Here is a 14,143-nt window from a genome sequence, read left to right as displayed (position 1 = left end):
GAAGTAAAGAGACCACACAATATTGAAAACAACACGCGCGTGAATGATTTTTCGGGAAAATTTGCAGAAAATGGAAAACTTGAAAGAACTTTTAATGAATATGAGATGCTAATAAGTACAGGCCAGAATGGAGCGCTGATTGTACCAAAAAAAAAGGAGACGAATTTTATTGTACGCGCTTTTCCTCGGAGAGTTCGGGAAATTTTGGTACAATATGAAAAACCAAACGTTGGAGTTCAATTCCCATTTGATGACAAAATGTTTGTAGCTGCGGTAAGAATAAAAAAGACTAAGAGACAGAAAAGAGATATTAAGCGAAACTAAAATAAAGAAAGGCAGTCGAAAATGGACACTGGAGTCCAATTCAGATTTCATGACGATTTAGTTAATGCTACTACAAAAGAAAAGAAAACTAAGAGAGAGAAAACAGATATTAAACAGAGCTACAATAAAGTAAGGCAGTCAAAGATGGTGGACACTGGAGTCCAAATCAGATTTAACAATGATTTATTATTTTGCGCGAATGACTAAACTGAGAAAAGTATAGATGAAAAGAGAAGTGTAGAAAAAAGACAAACTTTGGAGATTCAGTATGCTGTGGAGAAATAAAAAATTATCTGGGCTGTGCCTAGCTAAAATAAATAATAGAGGGGACAAAGAGGTCCAAGACCCACAGGGAAAATTGCAAAATTACAATAAAACGTAAAAACTTAGGAGGGAGGAGAAGACCCATGACATGGAATTGACTTGTCAACAACGAATTACGGAAAGATTGGGAGATACTGAATTTTGGGTTGTATGGAAGAAATCTGATATTGGTCTGATCAACTCAAAAGAGGGTTTGTTCCCTTTTGAGGGGGAGGAATTCCTTGGGGAAGATCCCCTGCGGCAAGACGTGAAAGATAGCCCTTTTCCTCGATGCACAACTGGCGGACAAGTTATGATCCCTTTACTGAAATCATGTCGTTCCAGTCTTCAATTTCATCTTCATCCCTCATCACCGGGCATTACTCATTCAATTATTTTAGGGGACAAGACCCAGAAAAAAGCGATTCAAGATTCGCTCAAATTCTTACTTCGTTTTCCAGGACTCCTATCGTTTTCACTGGCCTGTGTATTTTCGGCCTTAGACTATTTGAAATTATGCCAAGGGGCAATTTACTTTTTTTTATTGAGATGTTGGGTTGTTTCCACAGATGGAAATTAAGAGGCTAGTGCAGCCAATTTTTCATTATGGCTGGCATCATCGAAAGTCCCAGGAACTGATTCTCTGCTCCTCTTAAATGTAAATTCGTGAGAGCAAGAAAATTTTTGTTTTTGATTGTGCTGTGCACAATGAATTTCTACGAATCTTGGGGACTTCGATTTTCGAGCGGATGTTAGACGATCTAGACCATGGTGGTTTCTACGGTGGAGACGTGGGGATGGCGACGAATCCTGAGCCAAGCGGTGAAAAGAGAGAAGATACAAGTTTAGTGATTTTGAGATTGATGTTACTAATTTCATGTCTAAGTTTCAAGCCAATCCACCGGAAATGCGGGTCATTCATCTTCGGAAGGAGATGTTGGAACCATTGGCCCCAGTTTGTTCGGATACATGTTCCTCCCAGATTCCTTTCTTTTGGCCCCTTAAATATTTTCCTTCCCGAGTAATAAATATTAATTTTCCTTTTATTTTGTGACGCCATTTTGGGTTCTCTTAATTGCGTAGTTGCTTAATAGACCACGAGGTAAGAAATTGCGCAGTTAGAGAGGTTGACCAGTAAGTTAGTAAGTCCTAGGATTGGCTGGAAAAATTCATTTACCACCCCCACAGTTCATATTTTATCCAGTATGATCATTCTCTATCTCACCCATTATAAAAACCCGGACAGGGGTGCGAGTGCTCCGGAGAACGTTTTTGCAGATAGAAACATGTTAGACATGCTAGACAGTTTCCGACTGTTTCCATCAAAGTGCATCGAAACAAACGGAAATAAAGCTAATGCAGAAACAGGCTAAACAAGCTAAGGCAGAAAGAAGTGGGAGGAGTTTTTTGTTCACGAAGACCAGAAATGATCTGCGATAAGCTTACTGGTATATTCTGTCTACTGTGACCACCCCGTACCCCATGTCGCAGACACGCGGCTAGCGGAGCGGGCTGGGAGAAAGAATTCCCTTTTTAAGTTCAGTTCTTATACAGCGTGACTTGAATACAGTAAGACTTTTTTATACTATGTACTCTTTTAACTTTTCAGCCTAGGTCGAGTCTAAAGAGATAGTTAGAAATCTTATCGGTAACCCTTGGCTTTTAAAAGTGGCCCTGGACCATTCGATCACGCTAGTAGATACGGGACCGTTTGAGTAACCGCGGAAATCCCGCTATTTTGGGCCGACGAGGGAGCTCCCCCTCCAGTAAGTGGCATAGCAACTCTTTGCGCCATTTTTGCCTCAAAAAGTGGTGACACCCGTCTCACCCTCCTCCAATATCCATATAATACTTAGTCCCGTATTTTTGATTTTTCATTTTTTTTTCCTTAAAAACAAAGAGTGTCCTGACTATGATAGGTTGTCAGGCTGCAGCTGTTCTTAGGGGGATTGGGGTCACCACTCTGTCATAAGCTCATTCCTCCGTCCCTATCATCGGAGGAAAAACTGTATCTGTGGTTTTCTAGCGGTGTTGGTGTTGACCCTTCACGAGTTTCCCTAACTAGAAGCGTGACTGCAAACAGGGGTGAAGGACTATCTTGAGGTGCCACCCCATCGTGGAAATTCTAGCCTAATAAACGGCACAGCCTTCCACATATGAAACTAAGAGAGGAAAGGAAATAATAAATGAAAAATGAAATAAAAAAAGGTGATAAAACGAGGATTTTGTCAGCCAATGGCAAAACATGAAGACGAAGAACAAGCAAATATTGGTTCACCTGGTTCAAGGGTGGAACCAGTTTGGATTTTATTTGCACCAACCTTAAAACCTTCTACAATATTCCAACTACCCTTCCTCCCCTCGGTGTTAGCTATAATTTTATGCTACTTTTGAAACCACTGCTAGTTTTCAAAACAAAATACTCAATTTCTAAATTTTCGTACCGCCCAATAACAAGTCAAGGTCTTTTTGATTTTGGTTCTTGGATTATGTCCGAGAGTTGGGATGATGTTTTGTCGTGTGTAAATCTTAATTCAAAGGTTAGTTTATTTCAAACAAAATTGATGACAAATTACCGAAATTATTTCCCAGAGGTTACCAAGAAGGCATGTTCCTCAGATAAACCTTATACTAATGAAAAAAAACGACCATTCCATTTAAAACTAAAACTTTTTCGCTTTGAAAAGAAATTGGAAGCCTTAACCCTCCGTAAACAAATTAAGAAGGAAATACGTCGCGCAGCTTTGCGTTATGGTAAGAATAAATTAAATGACATATAACAGAGCAAGCCTCAGCAATGGTTTAAGAAAGTGAAAGAAATAAGGCGTCGGTCGTGCAAGAACCTTGATTTTCTTCTGGATAAACCGCCTGAACAGACAGAAAATGAGCTTAATAATTTCACATCAACTTTTCCTATGCGTAGTAAAAATGTTGCCGTTATTTGTTTTTAGCTGTACATAAATTCTTACAAACTTACAATCTTATACTTGGAAGACAAATTTCGCTGCATTTTTCAAAGATCCGCTTGACCGCAGGATATGTGATAATTTTTTTTTTGTGAACCCAATCTAAGGTTCTTCAAGAATTTAATGTATTTTTCTCTGATCTTTTGTTTGTATTTTTTTTTAGAATAATTTTTTTTTGTCGCTATTATTTTAGGAGTTCCTCTGATAGATGGTGGTACCGTAAGACTTCCGGCCTTGATCGGTCTATCTAGGGCATTAGACCTCATACTCACTGGACGAGGAGTAGGTGCAAAAGAGGCTTTAGAGATGGGCTTGGCCAACCGTCTTGTTGCTTGCGGAACTGGTAATAGTAGACGCTTTTCCTAATTCTCAAAAGTATTCATAATCTATGTTAGCTTCATTTAATCTCCTTCAAAATATAAGCTCCGCAGGTCATTATACCTGATCCGTAGCCGATATTATCAGCTCTGTAGCAATCAGAATGTTGAAATTACATATGCTACAACAGTATAATCTCCAACAACAGTTGCGTGTTGTATTATATAGAATACCCTTGGTCGGCTTGAAAATGCCACTGCCTGATTTGGCTCGAAAATGTCACCCGTTCGATACCTTCAAAAGACTTATAAAAAAAAGTTTCTGATAAATTTTTGATTTTTGATCAGAATAAATTCTTGTAAATTCCTGAAACCTTTCTATCTCTCCTTCTCTCTCTCACTCACTCTCCCTCTCTTTTCCTCTGTTTTATTTTTTTAATGCTTCAAAGCTAGTGTTTAGTATCCCCCTCCTTTATAGGCCATGGAGCCATTGTGGAAATCAGTGTATTAGATTGGTTTAATGTTGTTTTTTTGTTTTGGAAAATATCTAATATATAAATCAACTGTGGAAATTTAGCTGTTCATGGGGTTCTTTATTGACTAATGTTAAAGAGTAAAAATGAATAAAAAAAGCTCTGTCGAAAGTGCTTTGTATTTAAGACATCAGTTTTTTTTTTATCAAATCTATTTATTGCTATACTACATAGCCTCTGTATATTGTTACCAGTCCTAATTTTAGTCACGTTCAAGTTCTTTATTAATCAATAAAAAATGTTTTGACAAAACTATCAAATTAATGACCCACAGTGAGAATAACTCTTGTGTGGGTTTATATACACTCAACAATAAATAAATAATACTATCTCCAGATACTGGAATAAAAAGATTGCTCTTCAACTCTCCGTACGGTAACAACAAACAAAATCCGCATAAAATCAAAATAAACAAATAAATAAAGTGAAATGAGGAGCATCCACCCCAGAAAATAAATCAAATTAATAATTACTGATTAAGCGATTCATTAATCTAATTTTATTATTAACCAACGAATTATTCAAATCTATAGCACTATGAAATTAATTCCAATTATATATAATACTATGCCTTGGTGAAAAACGGGACCTTTCAGATTTTATTAAAGCCTGACGGACAAAAGAGCTGCCACGGGTCCAATATGCATGCAAAACATAATTATCATCCTGGTTTTGCATGCATATTGCACCCGTAAAGACGTGAATGTAAATGTTTCCAGAATTTAAATTTTCTACCCTTATGAATAAAAACAAGGTCTGCTCAAGAAGTTTATAAGGTCTTTTATTGAACCTTATCACGTACAATAAAAACTAATCCTTACGTATAGTTTATAGTATTTTTGTCAATTTAAGTCATCAGTAATTTTATTCATACTTGCACTGCACTGTTTTTTTTGCACTGCACTTTTTTTTCTTTTTTTTTGCACTGTACTAAAATTTTAACAAGCACTGCTAACACTTGTTTAGCCACTGGAGCTTAGCTTGTTGAGGGTCCACCAGTACAATGACACTACGCCACAAAAAAAAAGAAAAAAAAAGAAGAGAACTTAAACAAGAATGAAGTAAAATATACTAATAACAAGAATAAAGAATGGAAAAGCCAAGACGTTGTCTGGCTTTACGGGTCCAATATGCATGCAAAACCAGGATGATAATCATGTTTTGCATGCATACTGGACCGGTGGCAGTTCTTTTGTCCGTAAACTTAAACAAGAATGAAGTAAAATATACTAATAACAAGAAAAAAGAATGGAAAAGCCAAGACGTTGTCTGCTTTAGATAAGCGAACAAAAATATTAATCAAGGGGCGAGGAGTATAAAAGTTAAGAAGATTCCTAAATATAATTAAAAAAAAGTACAGAGAGATACCATTTGCCAAGTGAAATCCAAAGTGAATATGCAGTTTCTTATTTAAACCTTTCTGTAGGCTAGTAGGCCATCCATACTATAGACAATCTAAACAGGGTAACCTATAACGCTATTGACAGGTAAATCGCAGCTCTTTAAATTCACAGAATATATTTGACAATTTAAAGTGTTAGGAAAAGCAAATATTACAGATAGTTTTACCTTTAATTATCCAATCGAGCAAACTACTGTCTCTTAATTAGTCCTGCCTAAAACTGTTTTAATTACCGTTATTAATTTTCTCCGAATAGAATGGAAAGAACAGTGTATTTTCACTGTTCATGGTTAAAAATAGTAAGTAAAGAGTCACCCCTCTCAATGGTAAATGAAATTCTGAGAATTGAAGCACGTAAAACTTATTAAGTTATAACATTTATATTTAGTTAATCAGAATTCAGTCAATTAAGTTTTATTTAAAGGTTATAAAGCAAAGGTTGTGAGCATGAGAAAGTTTGGATAATTAAAGAAATAGGCGAAAGCACACACTATAAGAAAATGTCCAATCTTGATTGAAATTGCCCCACCTAGTTCAACATATTTGAAAACCTTACCTATCTGATGAAAAGAATATCTAATGAACCTCAAAATATGTAATTACTTGCTTTCATTAAGCGTCTCCCTGTAGGTCGTATGAAAAACCGTGTTAAAAAAAAGATATGTTCAGAAAAAAAATACACATCTGCTTCTGGAATCCAAGAAATGATGTATGTCTGGGGACCAAAGATAGTCGAAACGAGGTAAGAGTATCTTATCTAAGTTGGTGGGACACCGGTAAACACCTCCCCCGCAATGGCCCCCTTTTTAAGCTTCTGTTTTGCCACCTCTGAAGAGGTTTGCCAAAAATCTAAAGTCAGTCTTGTAGATTCATCCGAGTGTAATCAACAGCGCCCTGCCTCCTTACATGGTATTTACTAGAACTATTCTAGGTATGAGATCTTTAACCATCTGGCTCAAAAGTTAGTTTTGCTGGATAACCTTGTATCTGGGAACGTTCACAAGGGGGAGGTTGCCCCCATCGCCCTAAATCTGAAATTCTCCCAAATTTCTGGACACTTCTTATTCAACTGATCAAACAGTTTTTTTTTTATTTCGAAAATGTTCATGTTCAAAATGTTCATGCCTGGCTGTACTGTAAGCAGTGTTGGTAGGCTTTATTTTTATTTAACTTACGTTAAAGCGCCAAATTTTCATCTCTTTGTAGTTTTTCAGGCTCTTTAAATATACCCGAAAGTAAAATATACCCGAAATATACCCGATATACCCGAAATACCCGAAAGTAAAAGATTCAACCCCAAAATAAAAAAAAATAATCCTTCAGTATTAAAAAGCTGTTTAGATGCCAATTTATCGAAACCGGTTTCGAAATCTACTTGTATACATTCACCTCCTTCGAACACATAAACTAAAATCTTTGACTTTTCTCTTATCATCAGATGTCTAGCACATTCCATTCTTGAAGAGTCATTATTTGAAATTAGACATTATTGAATAGTCAAGACTGACAATAAATAACGACTTTTAAAGTCCCAGTTGACTTGTGGATGCTACAGGGAGCTTGGTAATTGTACTAACAGAGATGGGAATACAGGGGTGGCTCGAAGCACTCAGGCTAGGGGGGGGGGTGAGAACCCTCATTTAAACGACTTGTACATCATATTCTACGACTCGTTATTACCTACAAATTTCACAGACAATAGTGTTTTATCATTTATACTTATCTACGGGAACAAAGAAGGACAAAAACGGAACACTACATGCGCAAATACACAACTAAGAAAAGCTTAAATCTGGATTCACCTCTTCTTCAAATTGACCAACGCTGAACAATCTTGTTTAAGTCTACACCATCGGTGAGGTCTTTCTCACTCGCCAACAACATGAGGGAATCCAGTCGAGAATCAAGCATGGCTGTTCTCAGCCAATTCTTCACAAACTTGAGTTTGCTGAATGTTCTTTCGGCAGCTGCAACTGCAACAGGTGCAGTCGCTGCCAATTTGCAGAGACGACTGGCTCGTCTCTGCCAATTTGCAGAGACGACTGGCTCGTCTCTGCCAATTTGCAGAGACGACTGGCTCGTCTCTGCCAATTTGCAGAGACGAATGGCTTGTCTCTGCCAATTTGCAGAGACGAATGGCTCGTCTCTGCCAATTTGCAGAGACGACAGGGCATACCTCCTGGGGCTCGTCAGTTGTAATTTCGCCCATACTCATTAACTTGTTGCGCCTGTCCTTTTACATGATATAAAGTCTACCCCTCCACTAAGAGCAACCATAGGTAGAGGACCGGAGTTTCAGACTAGTTGGACTGGAGTGAAGAGGTGATGATCAAAACATACTTAAATACCTATTTAGAATGATCAAACGCTTGAATACCTATTCACAATTAGTTTGACACAGATTGACAATCGGGACGTAAGGGAGAATTGTCTTTAACTAGTAATGAAACTAAGAGGCCAACATTTTCTCCCTTTTTGACATTTCCCTGCACTTTCTTCCCCCAACAATTTCATAGAAATTGTTGGGGGAGAAGTGAAATGCATTTTTTCAAAATCTACGAAGAGGGGATTTTTCTGTATTTCTTTGATAAACTTACCAAAAAAGGCATTTTCAGAATCTTGGAGGGAGGGGTTAGCGGGTTGAATCCCCACTTATTGATGCCCCTGCTAAGAGATATTATTTATTCAGCTTCATACATAGGTGGGAGGGGGGGGGGTATTCATCAAATCTCATGACATTTACGATTCTTTATAAGTTTGTAATATTTTCATCGTAGCTCGGTGCGTTTTTTGCCCCCCCCCCTCCTGTCATATAATTACTGAAGTAGCTGTCGAATTTTTTTAATTCGTTTTCAAATTTATCCTATTAATTTTACTTTTTCGCTAATTGTCACTTTTTCACTGGGTAGTTTTTTTTGTATTTTGCACTTATGCTCTGTTAAAATTCTATGTTTTTTTTATTTATATCTTGCTCTTATTATCGGTAATTTGATTTTTTTGTCTTTTATTTTTGATTTTTTTGGATTTTTTTTGATTTTTTTGCTAAAACGTTTTCTTATTATAAAATTGCCTAAAAAGTCAATAAACTCTTTTACAGGTGCGTTTAAAGTTTTTTTACAAAAAACTTTAAACGCACCAAGAATTAGTTTATATGTATTTTGTTTTGTTTTTACGAGTCGGACAAAAAGCATTAATAAACAAAAATACAAGGTCAGCTTTAAATTAATAAAGAAAAAAGTTTTTCCTAAAAGTATAGAGCATATTTACTAAAGGTATCAAGATTACAACAATCAGAATTTCCTAAGAATGATTTTTTTGGATTTTTTTGCTAAAACGTTTTCTTATTATAAAATTGCCTAAAAAGTCAATAAACTCTTTTACAGGTGCGTTAAAGTTTTTTTACAAAAAACTTTAAACGCACCAAGAATTAGTTTATATGTATTTTGTTTTGTTTTTACGAGTCGGACAAAAAGCATTAATAAACAAAAATACAAGGTCAGCTTTAAATTAATAAAGAAAAAAGTTTTTCCTAAAAGTATAGAGCATATTTACTAAAGGTATCAAGATTACAACAATCAGAATTTCCTAAGAATGATTTTTTTGGATTTTTTTTGATTTTTTTGCTAAAACGTTTTCTTATTATAAAATTGCCTAAAAAGTCAATAAACTCTTTTACAGGATATTGATTTACTAAAGATAATTTCCTTTCGACTTTCATCTTCAAAACTACCTCAATAGCAATTCTACTGTTGTCTCTACTTCATTGTTCAAAAGTAGAACATAAAAATTTGTTTTACCTCATAACCAAGAAAATCTTTGAATCCCCCTGTACATCGATCTTCTTTTTGTCTGTTGTTTTTTCGAATTTGTGCATTTCGTATTCCATTTATTTTGGTAATCCTGCTCAACTGTAATTTTTTGTTTTCCTTTTTTTATTTCAGGCCGAAAATTAGCTCTTACAGGATTTGTCACAGCCCTTTCTTTTGCGTTGCTAAAAGAATCTAAATTTATAAAAACAAATTAACTGAAAATCTTATTATATATATTAATGCTCAGTTTTATTAGAATTATTGCGCAATTTTTCTTCTTGGATTTTGACCTTTGGCTCTATCGTTGAAAGGGATTAAACTATTGGCTCTACTTCGTACTTCAACTTCAAGAGGTAACATTCCTTTCATGGCCAGAAAATTACTGATACCTCTTCTGCAAGAAATCACCGTATATCCCCCCCCTGGATTTTTAATTGTTTTTAATTCGTGTTTAACATTGTTTAACATCTACTATTTGTGTCCTTTTTTGTAATTCTGCTGATGTTTTTCTTTTTTGCTCCAAAACGCAAATTCGGTAACCTTTTTGGGGGCAGGGGGGGGGTTAATTGTCTTTTTATCTTACCCTTTCGGGGTAAAATAATAGCATTTTGTTAGTTCTGACTTTTGGCTTTTTTGTATTCGACGGAGCTTGAATTTTTTATGGTATTTGAAAGTTAGTCGAGTGTGTATTTTCCTGTTATTTTTATTGTTTTCTTTTTGTTGCTGTGGATTTCAAAATCCCAAAATTTTGTCGATTGTTTTAGGTCTTGGACAAGCTGTCAACTTGGCAATGAGTTTGACCAAATTTCCGCAAGAATGCTTAAAAAGAGACAAGATGAGTGCCTATTACTCAACTTTTAAAGCAACATCAATTCAAGATGCTCTAAAATTTGAATTTGAAAATGCAAAGCATGTTATCACACAGGTTAGTGGCATTAGACTTTATCACTATGTCTTTATTGCTGACATATTTTAAATAAAGAAGTTTTACTGAAAGGAAACATAAATGAAAAACAAATTACACTAATATTCATCAACCAGCTAGTGGTGTCAAGAAGAGGGAGAGATCTGCCCGCGAGATATTTTTCCCCCCATCTCCCTAGATTTTCCAGAAAAAAACCTAGGAGGATAACTGTTGGGGATAATTTCATAGAAAATGTCGCATTTTGGTATTTTTTTGAAGAAAATTGAAAAAAATGACAAATTTACCCCCCCCTTTTTATTTTGAAATATAGATTTTAGTCCCTTTTCCCCGTTAAAATTTTTGTAAATTACCCCAACTGTATCTGGCACAAAGAATTAGGGCTAAGCAAAAACTGGGGGCCAAAATACAAAAAATTGGGGTCCAAGCAAAAACTGGGGGCCAAAATACCAAAAATTGGGGGCCAAGCAAAAACTAGGGGCCAAAATACCAAAAATTCAGGGCCAAGCAAAAACTGGGTCCCAAAATACCAAAAGTTGGGGGCCAAGCAAAAACTGGGAGCCAAGCAAAACTGGGGGCAAAAATACCAAAAAAATTGGGGGCCAAGGGAAAACCAGGTCGTTCCCAAACGTGACGGGAAGAGGCCATAAGGACACATTTAAAGGAAATTGGAACTTCATTGGAGGGTATAAAGATTGAAACTTTGAATAAGTTGGGCTAAAAGAGGAGCCTACGCAGCTGTATGGTCTTAGGCGGCTTTGGGCTGCAATGAGTTATTCTTATTAGTAGTAGTAGTAGCATGACCTTGGAAACATCGCCTCCAGCTCTGTGTAGATTCCTAAGGCAATTACTTTGAAAGGGATAATTTGAAATAGATATTTTAGTTTTATAAATAAAAAGATCAGTCTCCTCATTTTATTTACTCACCTCGTACTACTGCTCCTTCTGCAACTACTCTCATCAGGACATTTCCTATTCCTATGTGGATTACTACTTATGCTGCCGCCGTTGTGCGAGTAACTCAACCGCTTTGACTGAAGCCCATTCCGCTCAACCCCCATGGAGCTCTACCTCGTATAACTCAAACCTCATTCAACTTAACCCCCGTTTAACTCAACCTTCATTCACCACAACCCTCCGTTTATATCAACCACAATTTAAGGTCAACCTCATTTAACTCAACTCCTATGTGACTCAACCCTATTCAATTTAACCCCTGTTTGACTCAACGCTCTTTTTAATTGGCCCATGAATAAGCTTGAACTAGCACTGATTAGAAGTTCGAAATTTGCTTCTCTTTTCGCTCGTAGTGTCCAGCTTAAATTACAATCCCTTAAACTTAAAGTTAAATCTAATGGTTTAATAATTTTAAGCTTTAAGGGAAATCAAGCTTTTTCAGATATCTGCAGTAAAGGTTTTGTGGTAAATTTGTCCAAGTTACAATTATATCGCTAGCTGAAAGATAAATTTACCATTTGACTTATCATCTAACGCTCTTTCTAAATATAATAATCGCTACCACGTAATTACGTTCCAGCTCTCTTAATGACTGAACATAACCCTAGGGTATATACAAATTGTTGTTGATGTTTTTTTTTTTTTTTTTTTTTTTTTTTTCTTTTTTTTAATTGGTGTTTCTGGGCATTATGAACCAGCTGTTGATGAGATATAAATAAATAAAAAGAAAAAATAATACAAATCAACAAAGTCTTAAAAGTTTTGTATATGGGGGTTATATCCAGGCATTAGAGGTACAGGGGCTGAGACACAACTGTAACGATAGCAATTATTATGTTCTAAAACAGCATTGATTGGTGAATCGAAGTGCCGCTACTGCTGCAACCATGAATTCAAGTGTGTTCGGGCCCGGGGTATGATTTTTTTTTTCAATTTCAGATGTATAAAAGAAAAGAATGAAATTATTTTGAAAGGGGGAGGTGGGATAGTATTGCATTAAAGCAGCATAAAAAAAATAAAAAATTAATTATAAATTAATTATTATTAATGAATTATTAATTAATTATAAAAATTAAATGCATAAATTAGCCAATGAATAAATACCGTTTATAAGGATTGGGTGGACTGAGGGTTTAATTGAATCGGCTTTGAATTGAGTAAAGTTCGAGTGTCATAGGGGTAGAGCTAAATATGGCCTCAATTGAACGAGGGTTGAGTTGAACGGGTCGAGTTAAACGAAGATTTTGTTGCATGGGAACCACTGCCACTTATTGGGATCTTGGTTCAAGATCACCATGATGTCTAAAATATACCTGCATCTTTGAACAATAGCCTAGGCCTTGTTATTTATAGGACATAAATTAGATACAAATTAAAGAAATATACTATTTGAATCTCAGTTTTATTTTTCTTTTCAAAAATAATATGCCTAATAACTGATGTTGCTAGCCTGACCTATGTATATTTATTATGTCGTATATTAGTGGGGCTCCCCCTCCTCAACACCTCGCTCTTCTCGCTAAAGTTCTGTAGTACTTTTAAAGCTTCTTATTCTAATGAAACAGCCCCTGTGTCATTCTTAAAGAATTTAAGAGTCATTCTTAAAGAATTGGGACAAAAAGTCAAACTTTAGCGTAAAGAGCGAGGTATTGAGGATGGGGCAATCGCCCTAATATACGAAATAATTTCTGTTCGTTTTAAGTTTTAATGTTGCTCCTTACTTTCAGTTGAGAAAACTTATTTTTTAAAGTTTTATTTCTGACCGTTTTTCAAATGATAACAAATATTATGTGCAAGCAATGGACAAATTGTATAACTTACAGCCCTTTCCCCAGGGGATGTGGGGTCATGCATATCAGGAGGCATGGTTATTGAACCTTTCAACTATACTGAATCATATAGCTACGGTATCTAAAAAAATTATCGGACGCCTTTTGGGAAAAAAGGACATAGCAGGGGGATTAGTTACTGCACCCTAATCTTCATGATCACTAAAAAAGCCACTAGAACTTTTGATGTCCGTTCAGAAGAGCCCTCCTCTGATCGCGAGGGGACAATTGGTTCGGGCCAGATATAAAGGTACTAATTCAGAAGTAGCCAACATCTCGCCAGTTTGGCTAGAAATGGGTTTGCTCTCTTGTTTTGTCGAAGCTTTTTTGCTCTTCCTAAGAGCTTCTTTGGGATTTTTATAGCTTTGTTCAAGAAACGACTTTTCTCATTCGACTTTTTATCATTTAGTTTTACTATATCGTCATTTATGGTTGAAACCTATGATTATGATGTCATTCATCTTGTATTCGAAGATGCAGTTTGTTGTAAATAAAATGTATTTTAATTTTTACATTATGTTCTGTCAATTACAAAATAACGTAGAGGTAACAATTTCCTTTAAAATGAGCTATTAAACAGCTCTCTATGATGTTCCAGTGTCCTTCTAGCAGTAAAAAATAAAGTTAAAAGAGAAAGTTAAAGTTAAAGTGCTACTCATGATTTTCCTTGTTGTTAAAGGCAGGGGACTTTAAGTTTTTTAAGTCTAATTTAGGTAACAGTTAACATTCCTCAGTCAGCTAGGAATGGCAATTTTTTCTCACTTAAATTTTTTTTAGGCGT

At 35.7% G+C, this 14,143-nt stretch overlaps 1 protein-coding gene across 1 annotated transcript in view; it reads left to right on the top strand.

Annotated features, from left to right (window-relative positions):
• The window catches only part of LOC148939296 (uncharacterized), a 37,588-nt gene that overhangs the window by 22,856 nt on the left and 589 nt on the right, over positions 1–14,143 (top strand). Inside the window, exons 4-5 of the mRNA XM_089106986.1 lie at positions 3,787–3,936; positions 10,419–10,579. Coding sequence (XP_088963112.1) covers positions 3,787–3,936; positions 10,419–10,579 — 311 coding nt within the window. The remainder of the gene's footprint in view (positions 1–3,786; positions 3,937–10,418; positions 10,580–14,143) is intronic.

Source organism: Artemia sp. Qi Xiang Cuo, chromosome 21 (genome assembly GCF_049724085.1).
Source record: "Artemia sp. Qi Xiang Cuo chromosome 21, ASM4972408v1, whole genome shotgun sequence".
Classification (NCBI taxonomy): Eukaryota; Metazoa; Arthropoda; class Branchiopoda; order Anostraca; family Artemiidae; genus Artemia; species Artemia sp. Qi Xiang Cuo.
The sequence above is the reverse complement of the archived record's forward strand: the minus strand, read 5'-3'. Positions and strand labels throughout refer to the sequence as shown.